At 33.5% G+C, this 16406-nt stretch overlaps 5 protein-coding genes across 21 annotated transcripts; 3 read left to right on the top strand and 2 right to left on the bottom strand.

Annotated features, from left to right (window-relative positions):
• Positions 1–170: 170 nt before the first annotated feature.
• eIF2D (eukaryotic translation initiation factor 2D) lies at positions 171–2104 on the bottom strand. Its single transcript, XM_076414875.1, has one exon. It carries the CDS (start codon positions 1962–1964, stop codon positions 222–224), a length of 1743 nt encoding a protein of 580 aa, XP_076270990.1. The 5' UTR covers positions 1965–2104; the 3' UTR covers positions 171–221.
• LOC143202871 (uncharacterized) lies at positions 1989–12581 on the top strand. Of its 15 annotated transcripts, none has more exons than XM_076414814.1 (31): positions 1989–2127; positions 2870–3054; positions 3109–3261; positions 3452–3660; positions 3716–3743; positions 3957–3985; positions 4046–4157; positions 4347–4529; positions 5839–5883; positions 5935–6030; positions 6093–6230; positions 6289–6351; positions 6407–6487; positions 6541–6600; positions 6699–6794; positions 6852–6953; positions 7009–7062; positions 7216–7257; positions 7359–7535; positions 7607–7669; positions 7728–7823; positions 8357–8449; positions 8521–8661; positions 8774–8908; positions 9139–9873; positions 9930–10112; positions 10166–10522; positions 10573–10787; positions 10873–11070; positions 11247–11433; positions 12331–12581. In XM_076414814.1, the coding sequence occupies exons 2-31, from the start codon at positions 2872–2874 to the stop codon at positions 12481–12483; spliced, it is 4407 nt and encodes a 1468-aa protein (XP_076270929.1). In that variant the 5' UTR covers positions 1989–2127; positions 2870–2871; the 3' UTR covers positions 12484–12581. The 15 variants fall into 15 exon arrangements, with proteins under 15 accessions (XP_076270929.1, XP_076270935.1, XP_076270938.1 ...); XM_076414810.1 differs by lacking the exon at positions 1989–2127 and adding an exon at positions 2517–2655; XM_076414811.1 differs by lacking the exon at positions 1989–2127 and adding an exon at positions 2517–2655 and having other exon boundaries at positions 8527–8661.
• LOC143202916 (uncharacterized) lies at positions 5013–5761 on the top strand. The gene is made up of 4 exons (XM_076414918.1): positions 5013–5174; positions 5231–5290; positions 5353–5550; positions 5615–5761. Exons 1-4 carry the CDS (start codon positions 5154–5156, stop codon positions 5726–5728), a joined length of 393 nt encoding a protein of 130 aa, XP_076271033.1. The 5' UTR covers positions 5013–5153; the 3' UTR covers positions 5729–5761.
• Positions 12582–12655: 74 nt separating the features above from the next.
• On the top strand, positions 12656–13973 carry LOC143202902 (WD repeat domain-containing protein 83). Its single transcript, XM_076414898.1, has 5 exons — positions 12656–12817; positions 12878–13051; positions 13109–13405; positions 13456–13564; positions 13624–13973. The coding sequence occupies exons 1-5, from the start codon at positions 12751–12753 to the stop codon at positions 13883–13885; spliced, it is 909 nt and encodes a 302-aa protein (XP_076271013.1). The 5' UTR covers positions 12656–12750; the 3' UTR covers positions 13886–13973.
• LOC143202905 (uncharacterized) lies at positions 13955–16380 on the bottom strand. 3 transcript variants are annotated; one of them, XM_076414906.1, is made up of 5 exons: positions 16252–16380; positions 15375–15453; positions 14955–15114; positions 14636–14898; positions 13955–14581 (listed from the first exon to the last, which is right to left on the bottom strand). In XM_076414906.1, exons 2-5 carry the CDS (start codon positions 15443–15445, stop codon positions 14227–14229), a joined length of 849 nt encoding a protein of 282 aa, XP_076271021.1. In that variant the 5' UTR covers positions 15446–15453; positions 16252–16380; the 3' UTR covers positions 13955–14226. The 3 variants fall into 3 exon arrangements, with proteins under 3 accessions (XP_076271021.1, XP_076271020.1, XP_076271022.1); XM_076414905.1 differs by lacking the exon at positions 16252–16380 and adding an exon at positions 15843–15981; XM_076414907.1 differs by lacking the exon at positions 16252–16380 and adding an exon at positions 15856–15928.
• Between the last annotated feature and the right edge of the window lie 26 nt (positions 16381–16406).

The following is a 16406-nucleotide window of genomic DNA, read 5'->3' on the forward strand; positions in this document are numbered from 1 at the left end:
TCTAGTGTTTCTGTAAATATTTAAAATTTTATTACTTCATGAATCATATGTCATAATGATAAAACGATGAAAGTGCTCGTATTGTATTAAATTTGAATATAATATTTATACGATAAATATAAGTTTCGTTTTATTTACTCTACTATGATTTATTGGAGGATTAAAAAACATTTAATTATGTACATCTTTATTATCGAAATATGCAGGCGTCAATACAATTATTATTTTTTCTTTTTCGGCGCCTTTTCGAGACCTTGTATGTATTTCTTCGGGATTTTATACTTCTCTGTTAGTAAATTGTAAACGAATATAACTTGGTTTCCTTGTACCAGAAGCTGATCGTATTTCTTGCCAGGTGGCTTTGGCGTTATACTAGTACTAGCTGCCACTCCGTGCTGACATTCTTTCGCAAAATCGCCGATGTTGATTCCAAAGGCTTCTAGATTATCAATAATAGTAACTTTTTTATTACCAGACCTCATAGATACGTTCATGACAATCGGTGAAACTTTTCCTTTATTAATGACTTCATCGTTCCCAACGTTAACCTTGAAACAGTTCTTCATCGAGTCGCATACTTTTTCAAACATTTCTTCCCACGTCACGGAATTTTCGGTTTTACATATTTTCCTTAAGGCCTCTGTGTTAGGTCTTACTAATCTACCATTGTCAGCTACCTGACAGTTATTGTTTTTGATGTAACTAGTAACGATTTTTCGTATATTACTCCCTTCGACTAAATCGCCTTTCCGATAACCATCTGGTTGAAAAAGTGGTAAAACATTTTCCGTAATTAGGTATGATTCAGTAACAGTTGTTTTATTTTTATTCGTCTCTTCTGTAGAGTTCGATCTGGGCCTGAGATTTGGTTCCAAGTAAAATTCGTTGAATTTAGGATGTTCTTTATTGATATTCGTTATGGCTTCAACTCCCTTTTTAATTTCTTTAATTGTAATTAATCCCTCCTTACACATTTCATCCAAGAAGGTTTTCAGTTTTTTGTAAGAGGTTTTCTTGATATCTAACATCACACCTGGTGGACAAGACGGTAGCATTTGCAGCTTATAAAAATTAGATGTTAGAATAGGCAATGTTATGGTTTTTGAATATTTTATCGATGATAAAAAACAGCGATACAGTAACTCATCCATATTAATATCGCTTTTTTCCATACAAGATACATCATCTGTTTTCTGTTGTTCAACTGTTAAACACACATCATTTGTACCGGCTACAGATACCTCTTTGTTGGAAAGATCTTCAGCCTGATTCATCGTCATTGACTGACTGCCTCCTAGTGCAGGGAAATCCGAGTCATAATTCTTTAAAACTAGCCATTCAGGCGGACCCAAACTTGGAATAGAAGTAACAGAATACCCATCAACTCCACATAAACTATCTCCATAAAAGTGATGAACCGTAACACATTTACCTTTACCTCCAGCTCTTTCCATGTCAAAGGAACTTAGGCAAGCAGAACCAACGGCTACTGCAGCTTTATTAGTTGTTAAATTTATATATACCAAACTGTCTCTCGAAATATTTCCATATTTGGGTAATCCTGACTGAGCAGGAGGTGTTACCAATCCTGGTATCATTAAATCAGCTCCTGATTTGATATAAGTCATAACTTGTGAATGTACAGTTATGCATGGAATTAAATCTGCAAACTTCCATAACAAAAAAATAGTAGGGATTAAGACATCTTTCACTATAAAAAATAATGGTTGCTTTTGAAGGCAATATACTTGAAGTGTTTCATTGTCATATGTCACTAGTTTTATACAATTTAAAGCCTCTTTTTTGTTATTCAATAGATTGTTCACTTCATTCTCTGGAAAATTGTGAAATTTCTTGCAGAACAGATCCTTCACATTCTTCCTTTCAGAACCTTTTACAAGATTATTACTCTTAACTCTCACAGGCTTTTTAAACATTTTCGTACATACGTGTTCTTTGTGCATACAATAGAGAAATAATTATGTTTCTCTATTTGTTACTCTGCTTTGTTTAATAGTACGTACTCTCTATTGTTTTTGTATAAATATGTCTAAAAAACATAACCTAATACTTTATTTTTGGTAAACGCAGACAGAAGCAGTTCCAATGCGCTTTAATTAAATTAAGGTATGTCTGATTTGAATTTTAATTAAAGCTACAGAAAAAAAATCAGAAATTTAATATTTGGTGAATTATTAAAGGATTACTATATAGAATTAGAAAATTTAATTTGTTAAATACTTGATCCAGCATGTTTGAAAGCGCGTAGAAATAATTATAAGTAAAATAAATAAACTAAATTGTTACTGACTTGTTTGCTTGTTTATCTTGTTAGAATTAACAAACTGTATTATTTGAATTGTATCAGTCTTTCGAAATAATTAACTCCCTTAAACTTGTATAAAGAAAAATATTGGTAAATATACTTCCCGCTATATTATGCAGAACATCAATTTGAAATTGGGAGTGAGTTGGAAAAAATTCTAGAACTGAATTGATGGTTTAATTGTTTATTAAATGATAAATATGAATATTAGAAATTTCTAATTGTTTATGTGTTATTTATTGACTGTCAGTGATTTTGACTTTATGAGCGCTAAATAAAAATGCGCATGCCTCTGTCCGATCTGTGATACTGTATGAACAACTTAAGTCGTATGTTGTGTTATATAAATTTTTTAAATCGAAGAAAACTACAAAAGACAAACATTTTTAAGTGGCCAAATCATATAAGAAAAATATCATTATTTATATTTTGACAAGAACTATTCCTTTAATCATTTAGTGAATAAGACAGCAGGCCGTGATATGTCAATAATTTGTACTATATATCAAAATATTTAAATTTTTTTATTAACTTTTATTACAGAAATGTCTACAGGAAACAAATTTTCTCACAGTAAGCCTTACAGTCAATCTCAAAGTTGTCCCATTCCTGTGGGTAATAGCCTTTGTGGGGAGACAAATTCTTTAGAAATCATGAAAGAATTTAATAAACTTTTTGAAGATCGTATGCAGCAAGTAGACTCCATAGCTGGTGGAGATTGTTTACAGGTTTATCTTTCTATTATATAGCTTATTTGGTAAATTTTTTGGATATAATTTTAGGAGAAAATAAAGTTACAACAGGAGTGGATTCAAAATTTGACTCAACAAAATGAAATGTTGGTTAAAGCTGTTCAAGATCTTGAATATGAAGCAACAGAAAGAGTAAAGCAATTGGAAGATAAACTGCATAAAAATGCACAATGTCTCTGTGAAGTAAGTATTATTTTTATCTGTTTATATAAAAAGGTATAGTATAGATTATAATGTCCTGTTAAGTCCTAATATCCTCATTCAATTAAATCCACAAATTCTGCAACTTCCCTTGTTACCTAATTTGGACCCATGTAAGTCAACACATATAGGATGATAATAATAATAATAAAATTGTATTTTTTAATATCAGGTTATGAAGAAATATAGAGAATTTGATTTCTCTGTTGACTTGTTAAGTTCTCCTATACAGAAAATAACTCAGTTGGAAAATGACAAAAAAAATCTTTTAGAGTTTATTAACAGAATACGAGATAATCAAGACTGGAGTATTGATGGATTATTTTTTTATAATGTGGCCCCTAGTGATCTTTTAGGACCTACAAATAAAATATGTGATAAGTAAAAGTGATATGGATTATTAGATGCAATTTTAATACAAAGTGTCTCTTTGCAGGAGTGTTGTAGAAGTTTGTAGTACTGAGGTTTGTAAGGCATCTATTTTGATAACATATAAATGAAATAGTAAAATGTGTGTGATGGTTACGTCTCAATTTTAAAATCAAATTTAAAAAATTATACATGTTAAACAGATTTGTTGCATGTCAATAGTTTACTGTAGATAATGTTAAAAAAACTCTATTAAATATTTTAAGAATTTTACATGTTTCATATATTTATTATATATTTTATTGTAGGGAGAGGAGATCCTAAAGACAAAAGATAGGTAAACTGAAGTGGTTCATTGAGCTTTTAATGAGCTAATAGTGATTTTTTAAAATTTTAGAGCCCTGCAAGAACTGACCCAAAAACTAAATTATATAAATTCATTTGGAGATGTTGAGTGCATGGTCAAGGAGCTGCAGTGTAGAAGAGAGGAGTGTGAATCGTTAAAAGAGGTGAGTTTAAATTATGTATGATAGCATTTACAATTTCTTTTTACTTATCCGCGATCAACAGTTTTTTGTTAAAATGTGATGTGTTTGGAAGAAAAAAAAACGGTACAATGTATAAAGTAAATCATATTGTTGTTAAAGGTAGTATTACAACATGATGTAGTTATTTTAACTGATTTTTGTTTCTTTTAGGCTATGGCTGATATGAGACAAGCACTTACGGAAGAAGTTGCTTCAAAACACGATCAAATTATCTTATTGAAAAGGGAAATGCAAGTTATAGAAGAAACATGTGCACAAGCAGAAAAACAAATTATTTTCAAAGACGATATTATAAAAGAGCTGAGGAAGGACATCAAACAATTGAAACAGCAGGTAGGTAATCGCTTGTCTTGGTTTCCTTGTGAATAATCACCCCTCCCTTTAGATAATAATTCCTGAGAAAGTCTTAAATTCTTTTGAAACTAATCGTAACGAATGCCAAAGTCCATTGTCTGTTAATAATGTTCAAGATAGCTTAGAACATCCATATTTAATTATAAAGCACACATCAAAAAAACTGATGGGAAAAAACACTGTAATTTATATCAATAAGGATGGAAGTGTGCAGAAAAGCGAACAAAACAGAGCCGCAGAAGCACTATGTCGTAACTTTCCAAAGCACTCCGATGTTTGCGTGAAATGCAAAAATCATCTAATGAACAGGTCTGCTTTTCCGATTTGCAAGAGCGAAAACGAATTAACGAATATGAAGGATATGCTCAGACCTGTGAAAGAGCGTTCGAAATTAACTAATGGATCGTTCAAGAGGGGGCGCACTTGTATAGATAAATTCAAGGACAAAAAATTTACTCTCGATTATATACCCGTTAGAACACACGTAAACAATTTAGAGATTAGTAGGCCTTGAGCGACAAAATATTTACTATAGAAATTGTTAGATGTATATTGTGCATATAATGCAGCATATTAATAAAAAATAAAGCGCACACTGGTGTAATGTTATTTATTGACCAGAAAGTAAATTCGTAGATTTCACCCTGGGAATTATATTAAATAAAGTTCGGGCCTTTTAGGTTACCGAAAAGTATTTAACAATAGTTGCTGATCAAGTTGAAGCATTTTTTCATCCATCGGTACGTAGTATTTTCTCTTGGATCTCGCTCGGTTTTTATCAGCTGACCATAATTTTTATAAGGAAAATAATTTGTCTTCTAATTACGCCAAAGCCGAGGATGGTTATAGAGATAAATCTGATACGTCTGAATTAAGACGGTATATCGCCGAGAAAGATCAACTTTTGGAAGAACAATTTAATTTAATCAAAATACTGGTCACCAAATTGTTCAATATCGATAGAGGTTTGAAATATCTGGAAGAACGGACTTCATCTGTCGTAATTATATTCTATTTTTAATAGTCACGGCCCACTTTTAAACGCAGCTCTTCGTCTTTTTTAGGCGAAAATGAGTCGAGATTCCTGCCTGTCAAAAGACGATATTAAACAGTTTCAAGCCTCCTTGAATTCGATTAAGCGAAAATTGACTATTTCGCTGCAACAAAGTCTGTTGTAATATGATTGTCTTAGTAAAGCGTTACCCAATCGAGCACGTCTTTTATTATACGTTTTATTCTATTAAAAAGGAAATGTGAAATTCGAATGATTGACGTATAATTTTTTTAGAATTCACGTGCAGTGTGCTATGAAAAAGATACTCTCTCGGAAAAGGTATTCTTAATTTAAATACGATTTGAGGTTCAGCAACGCCCTAAATTCTAGATGGTTTTGCTAGAGAAAGAAAACGCGAATCTTAAACAGACGCTGGTCCTCGAAAAGAGTCACATCGAAGAACTGGACGTTAAATTCAAGGAATTCGTAAGCTTCTTATGGACGTTCGACGTTGGTATTGTATTAATTTTTGGTTTCGACGGGTGCAGTTGGAAAACCGGGACGAACTTAAGAAGAGAATCAAGGTTTTCGAAAAGCAACTGAAGAAAGTCTCCAGCGAAAAAGAAACCGTTGACTGCGAGTGTAATCGGTTGAAAGCCGAACTGCGTGCTATGCGAAAAGAGAAAGTGAGGTCCCTTTTGTTAGTTTTTGATTCCCAATTAAAAATAATTTCTACTTATCTAGGAGAAATTATTATCGGACGTTGAGTTTGTCGGTAAAGAATTATGTAATGTTAAGGCAGAATCGGTAATGCAGAGTTCTTCTTATACGATACCGTTCTAATTATATAATAATTTTCAAGGCAAATTGCCAAGACAAAATAAAAGAAATTTTGAAGAAAAATAAAAGTGCCGTAGACCAAATCCTGAGTTTAAACGAGGAGGTATATGGATGTTTTGCTCTAGAAATTATTTAGCGTCTAATATGTTCTTGTAGAATAGGCATTTATCGGATAATATTGATGCTTTGAGACAACGGGCTGATTATGCCGCAAGCGTAAGTTTCCTGTTAATACATATTAACCAACTCCCACTGTTTTTTTTGATATGATAATTTAGGCTGGTAACAAACAATTTATTAGGATTCTATTTCAGTTCACACAAGATGAAATAAGCAAACTAACGACAACAATCGATGAACTGCAGCAGAATCTGGAGAAAACCAAAGTAGCACAAGACGAAGAAGAAAAGGTATAGCTCATGATGCTGTTTGTTATTGTTGCACTACATTTCAAAATAATATTTCAGGCGCACCACTCTCAAATCTCCAATTTAAACAATATAATTAATGGTTTGGAGCACGACCTGAAAGTGTTTAAACAAAAAGCCGCTAGCGAGCAAGACGCAAAAGTACCTTTAATCCCTCCTCGTTCTTTCCGTCGTAATTTAGTTGGTTGCGTTTCAGATCTGTAAAATATGCAAGGGCAAATCCAAAGTGGGCTTCCTGGAACACACAGAAGTAAGGATTACCGTTTAGACACGTCGTTTCTAACACCACCTTCCTATGCCTGTTTATAAATATCTCAAAACTGTGCCTATTTTAATTATTCCCACAATGAACGACGAGGGGCGTCCTAAAATAGACACCGCTCATTTTTTTCCTCTTTTTTAGGTGCAGACGAATCTGGGCCCGAAAGAATCCGAACTATCGAAGGTACATAACGCGTTTGTGAGTCGTGCGATACCGTTTGTTTTCGATTTGATTTAATCCGCGACAATTGACCGCACTGAATTGGTGTATTGGATTATTTTTAGGCGTTAAATGAGTCCAAGTTGAAGATGACGCAGGAGATCGAGCGAAGGGACGGGGAAATCGAACACCTGAAGTGCAAAGTGAACGAACTGGAATTGGCGTTGAATTCCTGCGAGGAGAGGGCCAGCAACCTGCAAGAGGCGGTAATGTTGATGACGTTTGCTTATAGCTTTTCTAAGGTGCTTTGGCTAATAGCTTTATTTCGCTTATATTGTGTATTTCTGTGAGTAAATTATTCTATAAAATGTAGGTTTCCTTTTATTCGAATTCCCTAAATATTCTGGAGTCGGCGGAGAAGCAGGACAACCTGCAGGTATATCATAAAATTAATATTCGAAAGAAACGAAAAGATATATTTCCAATGAATACAGATTGAGCAACAGAGAATCACCATCTCCAATCTGCAGCAGGCTCTGGTAGAGAGTAAGCAAGAGCTGGACAGAATACAGAAGAAATGGCAAGACAACGTGAGTGGGAAGAGTTGGACTGCATGGTTAGGTCTGTCTTCGACAGACGCCCTGAGTCATGATAATAATACTAGTAAAACGAACAGTGCAAATAACAAGCCCGTGCATGATATATAGCTTGAGTTGTAGAAACATCTTTAGACAATTGCTACCTCATATTTATTTGTATGAATGGTTTTGAAGAGACGTGTAAGATATTGGAAATCTATTTTTTTAATTATATTAAGAGCAAATTTGAAGGAACCCACGGATTGTTACCAGAGAGCCTGAAATAATATTTCGACATTTAAAGGGTTTAATTTTCGCTTTGTGCCTAACGTTGTTTGATTATGTCCAAAAATACTTTACCTTTTGATTACTTTGTTTCAAGTTACTCTTAGATTTTGACTTATTTTAACATGTATTTATTCAAATGTTATGACTAACTGTTGAAGTTATTTTATTATATTTAAGGAAAACTGTATTTTGCTGTTGTTTTTATTTAATATAGATATTTATATCCTCGGAATATTTTTATTTATGTAATATATCAGCTATTTCAGGAGAACATATTCGAAACGATCATGAAAATAGTAGAGAATAATTTGGAACGTATAAAGTCTGAAAACGACCATATCAAAAAACAAGTAAGTAATGTTTCAGAAGCAAATAATACGTAACAATGTCTTTTTTGTTTTGAACAAATGTTAACTTCCAGTTACAGTCGATGTATGTTGAGCACGAACAGCTCCAAGATCTCAATTTTTGTATTGAAGTTGATCAATGCAGTTCTCTTCAAGATGTCGACATTCTCGAAGATCGCTTATCTAAATACAAAACTATGTATAAAGAAAAAGAGGTAAAATACATTTTGTTCAGTTCGATTTTCTTTGAGTGCTAAGCTTTCGCTTTTTTTTGGTTTAACTTAGAAGCTTCGGTCGAAAACGGTGGTGAAATATTTGTGTTTTTAGGTAGAATCAATGGAGTACAAAGATCAGGTTAAGAAACTTTCCAAACAGAAAAGGTGCTACGAAGAAATAATAGCTTACTTTAAGCATGAAATGGTAGTGATGGCTGAACAACTTAATAGTTTACAGGAGCTATTGGTAAGGAATACGTTTTATTAAGTTTTTCGATATAATTATGGTAAGTGTGGTTTTAATTGAATTAGGAACTGATCGAAATGTATTAAAATGCTTTACTTTCTAGATGTGATACATGACATGACAGCACTTGCATGGAATCAGCTGTCATTCTAGTTAACACCGTACAATATTTGTTTCTTAATTCCGACCGATCATTGACATATGGTTCTTCGATTGAATTTTTTTTACAGACGCTGTCTAACGAATCCGCGCAGCAGGAATCCAACAAAATAATGCAGGCTTTCTTGGAGGTGCAGACCCTGAACGAAAAACTATCCACGCAACTGTGCGCCTGCGAACAGAAAGCGCAGCTTGAAAACCAAATGAACCAAATGCACGAGGCCAAGATTTGCGAGTTGCAGCAGATCATCAAGAAAAAGGAAATAGACCTAACCACGCACGACCAGGCGATTTTGAACATTCACCAGACGCTGAACGATTCCTTGAAACAGAACGAAGCTCTGCAGAGCACCATCGCGGAACTGAACGAGACCATAAACAACCTAAGAGAGGACGTGAATAAATACGAGAGAGAGAATTGCGAAACTCGCAACAGCACTCTGGCCTTTCAGGAGCAAATTGACTGCTACTGCGATAAATTAGAGCAGTTACGGAAAGATCTGGACGAAAAGACGGCGCAGTGTTTAAAATTAGAGATGGCTTACAATAGCGAGAAGAGGGCCTTGAAAATGACCCAGAAGCAGTTGCACGAAAAAGAAGAACTGCAACAGGAGAGCGTAAGGGAGATGATGGCGACCCTGGAAGGACTGAAATGCAAATTAAACTTAACCGAAGGAAATAACGGAAAATTGAGTCAAGAATGCGAGGCCTTGCAGAATCAAGTGGCTAAACTCAGCAGAAAAGAAGCGATTAAAGATCTGGAAATAAAAAGATACCGGAAAATCGTGGGAGAGTTAAAAACAACGGTAATAAGTCGCGTGGTTTCATTTACGGGTTTTCTATGATTGACCATTTTATATAGATGATGGAGCTCAACTCAGAACTGAACAAGAACTTGGCGCAAAAGGAGCTAAAAGGATCTTGTAAAAATACAAGTTGCAATCGAGATCTAACGGCGGAGGATCATCCGATTCAAGACGCCTGTTTGAACTGCCCCTGCGAAATCGAATTCTACCAAAAAATGATCGATATATTGAAGAAATCGGTGGGTATCGAAACAACTTTCAAATTAAACGTTAAACACTGAACACGTTGCAGGTTATTGATTTGAAGCAACAGTTGAGCGACACCCAAACGAGGAACGAGATGTTGGATCAGGAAATAAAAAGACGGGATGCTCAGCTGTTCGAGTTTGACAAACTACAGGCGGCCTTCCAAGAAAAACTTCAAGAATCCGACATCAGCGACCAGCGTATCGCGGAGTTAGAACAAGAAGTTGACCACCTGAGGAGGGAGTTGGATGTTAGTACATTACAGCTGGAAGACGTACGAAAAACCTCCCAAGAAATAAACGGTTCCAAATGCGTCCAGTTGGCTTGTGCTCAGGAGGAAATATCAAATTTGAAAAGTGAACTGGCCAGTGTCCTGGACAAGCAGTATAAGCTAAAGAATGAAGTCAGTAAAAACGTTGTGAAATATCATTGTCTACCCTCTTGTGTTTGCAGAATGAATTTTTACAATCTCAAACAACGCAGTTGCATTGTACCATCACCTGTTTATTGGAGGAAAATAAAGTTCTGAAAGAACAAGCCGATCAATATCTGCAAAGATTAAAGAACTTAAATACTGATAAAGAAACTCTAATATGCAAGAACAAGGAGTTGTTGAAAGAACTAAAATCATTACAGTCAATGAGTTTCTGCATGGACAAACAGCAAAGGTATATAGTATTTTGTACTTAGGACGTTTTAAAATATGAAATGCTGTAAACTGTATATTATTTCAAATTAACTCAACCCATTTAGGCTTACGACTGATTTAATTAAGCATCTGGAGACAGATGTGGAGGACTTAAGGTATAACAAGGAGGAGATATGCTTGGAAAGCAAATCCGTTATAAAGAATGTCAGGGCTTGGGTGGAAGAACAAAAAATGATCAATGCCTTAGTGTCCAGAAGGGAACAGATGTTCTTGGACACGATTAAAAAGTTAAATGGCGAAAAGTATGTTTGAGTGGGGTTGTTGAATTAACAGTTTTTTCTGTCTTAATATAACGCCATACTATCTAACCCATTGTCCTGTATTGGTGTTACGATATCTAACAAATTGATGTGAATGAAGCGTTTATTGAAAATACTTATTATCGATATATTTCAATTGTTGATATCCCATGTTTTAGAGAGGCCTTGTTTAAAAGAAATCCGTTCGTTAAAGTATGTCCCAAGTCGCAACGTACAGATTTCGCCTTAAAAACAACCTGTCGATCACCGTGTAGTTTAGGGTCTCAAGGAACGCCATCTGTCTATGATATTGAAAGTCCTCCCGCCAGCCCAGACATGTATGATTGGTACTCATCCACCTTTAAGGTAACAATATCTTAAGATTTTCAATAGTTTTGATGTTCGATAAAAGATATGGCTTTATAATTAAGAATACATTGAAAATTGTGATATTCTTGACATCTCGTGACCTAATTTATGGAATCCAGCTGCAAAAAGAAACTAGAAGACTGTTGAAGTACACTTGCCTACCTAATACGCCTGCCATTATCTCTTCATTCGATAAAAATTGTTTTTCAAGCGATTTTTTGAGAAGTTAAGAGCCGGGGGTCAAATCTGGTGAATCGAATGCGTATCGCGACAATTCGTAGTTTAATTCATTGGCTTTTACGATGATATCTTGAGTCGTGTTAATTGTTATAAAATAGCATATTGCGAATTTTTACATTCAGTTACCAGTTTCGAAGCAAATCAAATATAAAAATCCTTCGCTATAAACACTGTCAAAATGCTAAATGTCACTATTATTTCCGGCTATACTGTTGCTACTGACTTTTGAGCTTTTTTTAGCCAACTGTGATAATTATACCTTCTATAGTTTTCCGTTGATATATAAATAAAACAGTAACATATAATTGGTTCTTAGCAAGCAGTGAAGAAAGAACAAAAGCCGCAATATTATTCAAATAAATATCTAATTTCAATTCATAATCTTATTAACAGTACTTTCTTAGAAGTTAGATAAGGATAATCACTCGCTTCTGTTACTATTTACGATTAGATAGCGCTTTAGCATATATTTTAAAAGTGCAATTTTTCATGGTCACCGAATGCGACTCTCATCAAGCATGAAGATCGATCTCTCATCAAGATCTGATCTGAAAAATAAAACTAAAAATTCATTCATCTCTTATCGCACACCAAACTTATTAAACTGGTTGTTAAGGAATTGTATAAAACTACAATGTTCATATACTCTTTCAGACTGAATCTGATTTGGATTCTGACGAAGATTACTGTGTAAACACTTTGGAAAATCTAACCCAACAGATGAAGAATTCAAATAAGATGTGGCTCAAGGAACAACGAACTTGTACCCAGTGTAAAACGCCAAAGGACTGCAGTAATAAAAAGTGAACCTGCATATCCCACCTGAAACCTAGTTTATTTTAATTTTTACTTTTTATATTTATTATTTAAGTCTAGTCAATATACCGTATACACTATCTAGTCAACACATGTTTTTTTTATTATACTAATAAACTATTACTACGGAAATGTTTTATTTTTGTTGTTACTAAATTGGTTTCTGTCGGTGAAAAATTTAAATGAAACTTAACCTACCTTAGTAATGATTTATAACCTCAATTGCTTTTTTGTTTTCTCCCATATATTTATAAAAATATGGATTTACAATGTATAAATACAATTGATTGTAATCAAGGAGCAGTTAGGGCTGTGCGTTTTAATGGTAATTGATATTATATTTACGTGGGCATATTATATCTTAATGCTTTTAATTGTTTTTTAGTCGATGGCTCTTATTGTTTAACCTGCGGTTCCGACAAAAAACTTAAATTATGGAATCCCTACAAAAAACTTGCTTTGAAAACTTACGGAGGACATGGCAACGAAGTTCTAGACGCGTGTGGGTCATGCGATAGCAGTCAAATCGTTTCTTGCTCTTCGGATAAGTCTGTTATTGGTAGTTTTGTATATGACGTGAATGCAACCCAAAAGTGACATCAAACATTCTTTCTAGTATGGGATGTCTCAACAGGTCAACCTTTAAGGAGATTAAGGAGTCATGCAGCTAGTGTTACTTGTGTAAAATTTAATGAAGAATCAACTATTGCAATATCTGGAAGTATTGATAATACAGTAATGTGTTGGGATATCAGATCTAGGGCACAAGTACCAGCTCAAACACTAAAAGAGGCTAAAGATAGTATTTCATCCTTAAAAGTAACAGATCATGAAATTCTTGTTGGTTCTGTTGACTGTTCAGTAAGACGATATGACTTGAGAAATGCCCGATGTGATGCAGATTTTGTTGGAGGTAATTGAATTTTATTTGCATTAGCGATTTTTAATTTTTAAAGTTTTCAGCTGCTATAACTTCTGTTAGTTTTACAAAAGATGGGCAATGTATTTTAGTTAGTTCGTCAGACAGTACTATAAGACTGTTGGATAAATCTAGTGGAGAACTTCTTGGAGAGTAAATGCGGATTCTAAAACAGTTGATATATGTAATGACATTGCTTACATTTTTTTTAGGTTTACCGGCCATAAGACTGAAAATATGAACATTGAAAGTGATATATTAGTCGGTGATAATTTTGTTGTATCTGGATCTATAAGTGGCGAATTATGGTTGTGGGATTTAGTTTCAGCAGAGGTAAAAAATAAATTTTTGCACACAAAAGATAAAGTTTTAAATTCGTTAAGTGTGCATCCAACTAAAGATGTTATATTAACAGCATCTGTAACGACTGTAAAACTTTGGGGTGAAATAAATGAGGAAAACTTGTTACAATAACATTTTTGTGTTAAGAAATATTATATTATAAATAAATGTTATACCTTTTTGTGTATTGAAATAACAGGATTTTTTTAGCTTTTCAAAATATTTTATTTAAATCATCACAGATCTTTTAAGTTGAGCGATAATAGATTGACCAGAAAATAATTAGTCTCTTTAAGTATCTATATGTGCCTACAAATCTAATTTGAGCAAATAATGGACACTTTACAGATCAAATTGATATAAAATGTTTTGTACTATCCCATGCAATGTTGTGTTAAAACGCACGTATTTATTTATTTAAAATATTCAAACAGATCACTTGATTTTATATTGTAAAACGATCAAAGGCGTTTTTACATGCGTTGTCTACTCGAGTTCGCAAGAGATGTCAAAGCTTCAGCAGCGTCCAGCTCCTCTTTCCCATGAACCAACATAAAATTATCGTTATCTGTCTTGGCATGTTTTCTCTTTTGTGTCTTCGGAAATCTCCAATCAATGAAGCTGTTTTCGTTTGGTGTGAACTTTTCTGCGCTTTGTAACCATTTGGCAATCATGGACGGCTTGTCTTCGACAGATTCGTTATTACTATAATTCATATTTTCTTTGGCAAATTTCTTCATAATGTGATTCTTAAATTTATTGGAGAACGGATTGTCTTGTTCTATTTCTGTCGTTGAACTCACATAGTAGCACTGGTTTTGAACTTCGCTAAAATTGTTTAATCAATGACTTTTGACTTTTGCTTATTTTCGTATATATTACCTGTTGTTATTGTTATAGATTTGAGTACAGTCTTGGGTTATCTGGTTTCGGGCGAATTTCTCTTCAAACTTCTGGAACTGAGCTTCATCATAGCCATCCTCCTCTTCTTCCCAAATACTATCATCCGAACATATACTGAAATGCTCGACGTTACCTTGAACTTGACTGTTATAAGTCTTGATAAGTTCTCCCCATGTTCTTTTTTGCGGATGTTTCCCAGCATTCTTTAATTTCCTTCTCCAATTCGCGAACCAATTACATACCTAAGTACCGTTGAATATTTCGATGAGATTTTAATATCTTTACTTAGGAATCTTACTTGGATATAAGTTAATCCGGTATGGACGGCTAGTGTTTTCTTTTCGTCTCTGTTAGGATAGGGATTATCCCGTCTTCTGACGAGCCAATCTTTTAAAAACCTTTTAATTTCAGGTGTAAATAGTCTCTTAGGTGGGCGTTTTTCTTCCCCGTAAGCTCTTCTAAAAGTAACAATTGACACTGGTAAAATAATTGAAAGATTATTTCTATAGCATGATTATAATAAAAACATGCAAGTAAATTATCAGCAATAAATCATAGGAAAGTGTATGTATAGGTAGGGAATAAAGTATATAGGCTTTATTTACTAGATATTCTAAACTATTCGCATCCATTACAGCAACCAGAATGAAAAACTATTAGTAACGTTCCAAAAACAGCAAACCAGTTAAAAAATCTCACGTTTCACAATATTTCCGACCTGCTGTAGCGCTTATTGCGAACTGGTCGCTTAGTTTTTTCCCTGCTACATTCTCCCATTCTCTGGTCCATGTTGTTTCCTATTTAAAAGGATCGAAAATTCGTAATTTTAAAAAGATGTCATAAATACACGCACTGGTTGTAAAAATAGATATCGTGTTGGATAACATTCAAAAACAAGATGTCCGCAACCATATTCATATACATGTAAGTGCAATTTTTGCACTTTAAATTCGATCCCACGCGCGTCATTTTACATAAACATCGTGCATAGTAATAATTATCGCGATTTATTGGAATAAATCATGCTTATGGGGTCGTTTAATAAGTACAATGCACTAAAACAAGCGAAATAAAATGTGGTGTGTTGAAAACATGACATGATCGCCAGTTTGATTATTTTCAATCGTTTGTGTTTTCCGATTAACAGCATAAAATGAAGGTGTTATAATTAGTCAGCTGTACTTACAGTGAGAGAATACCTGAAATTCACTGGTAAACTGTAGAAATATTTAAAATAATGGAAATGTCACTGTAAACAGCCGAAAAGTTTGACTGAAACTAAACTTACACAATACGGAGACATTTCGATGCTGTTTTATTTTCAGATCTTTCAGTCTCCCGCGACGTTGTTTTTATAATTTGATCTCTGTTTCATTTGTCTTATGTTGTATATGGTTAATACGTGTAAAAATTAATAATTGTTTATATTTTTTGCTTATAATAGTAATATTTTTAAATAATTTTTTTATGTTATTTAAACTGTGGTAAAAAATTATACCATAATTTACAACAAGGTCAACAATAAAATGTATATATAATCTTTATTGTAATTTTATATTAAATGCAAAAATAAAAATAATTAAAAAATGTATTACCTTTTCAAAACTTTCGCAGTAATTATTAGTATCCTATTGTTATTATTTTTATAGCTACCGATTACTATATCGTGTTTGCCATATTATTCTATTACTTCTTTATTTAACAATTTTGTATTTAAGAACTTAGTCATAATTTTATTCTCTGTCTTTTT

This window comes from Rhynchophorus ferrugineus, unplaced genomic scaffold, assembly GCF_030347505.1.
Source record: "Rhynchophorus ferrugineus isolate W39M unplaced genomic scaffold, kcgeb_rfMv2 rfM9, whole genome shotgun sequence".
Classification (NCBI taxonomy): domain Eukaryota; kingdom Metazoa; phylum Arthropoda; class Insecta; order Coleoptera; family Curculionidae; genus Rhynchophorus; species Rhynchophorus ferrugineus.

What these genes read in the sequence shown, in the direction of transcription:
- LOC143202916 (XM_076414918.1), top strand. Translation starts at nt 5,154, where the DNA reads ATGTTATTTATTGACCAGAAA. An exon ending in TGTTATTTATTGACCAGAAA is followed by an intron (nt 5,175 to 5,230) that starts GTAAATTCGTAG and finishes CGGGCCTTTTAG; the next exon opens with GTTACCGAAAAGTATTTAAC. An exon ending in AAGAACGGACTTCATCTGTC is followed by an intron (nt 5,551 to 5,614) that starts GTAATTATATTC and finishes CGTCTTTTTTAG; the next exon opens with GCGAAAATGAGTCGAGATTC.
- LOC143202902 (XM_076414898.1), top strand. Translation starts at nt 12,751, where the DNA reads ATGGATTTACAATGTATAAATACAATTGATTGTAATCAAGGAGCAGTT. An exon ending in TAGGGCTGTGCGTTTTAATG is followed by an intron (nt 12,818 to 12,877) that starts GTAATTGATATT and finishes ATTGTTTTTTAG; the next exon opens with TCGATGGCTCTTATTGTTTA. An exon ending in TTCGGATAAGTCTGTTATTG is followed by an intron (nt 13,052 to 13,108) that starts GTAGTTTTGTAT and finishes CATTCTTTCTAG; the next exon opens with TATGGGATGTCTCAACAGGT.
- eIF2D (XM_076414875.1), bottom strand. Translation starts at nt 1,964, where the DNA reads ATGCACAAAGAACACGTATGTACGAAAATGTTTAAAAAGCCTGTGAGA.
- LOC143202905 (XM_076414906.1), bottom strand. Translation starts at nt 15,445, where the DNA reads ATGGACCAGAGAATGGGAGAATGTAGCAGGGAAAAAACTAAGCGACCA. An exon ending in CCGGATTAACTTATATCCAA is followed by an intron (nt 14,899 to 14,954) that starts GTAAGATTCCTA and finishes AACGGTACTTAG; the next exon opens with GTATGTAATTGGTTCGCGAA. An exon ending in ATCTATAACAATAACAACAG is followed by an intron (nt 14,582 to 14,635) that starts GTAATATATACG and finishes AAACAATTTTAG; the next exon opens with CGAAGTTCAAAACCAGTGCT.
- LOC143202871 (XM_076414810.1), top strand. An exon ending in ACGTTAAATTCAAGGAATTC is followed by an intron (nt 6,031 to 6,092) that starts GTAAGCTTCTTA and finishes CGACGGGTGCAG; the next exon opens with TTGGAAAACCGGGACGAACT. An exon ending in GCTTCCTGGAACACACAGAA is followed by an intron (nt 7,063 to 7,215) that starts GTAAGGATTACC and finishes CCTCTTTTTTAG; the next exon opens with GTGCAGACGAATCTGGGCCC.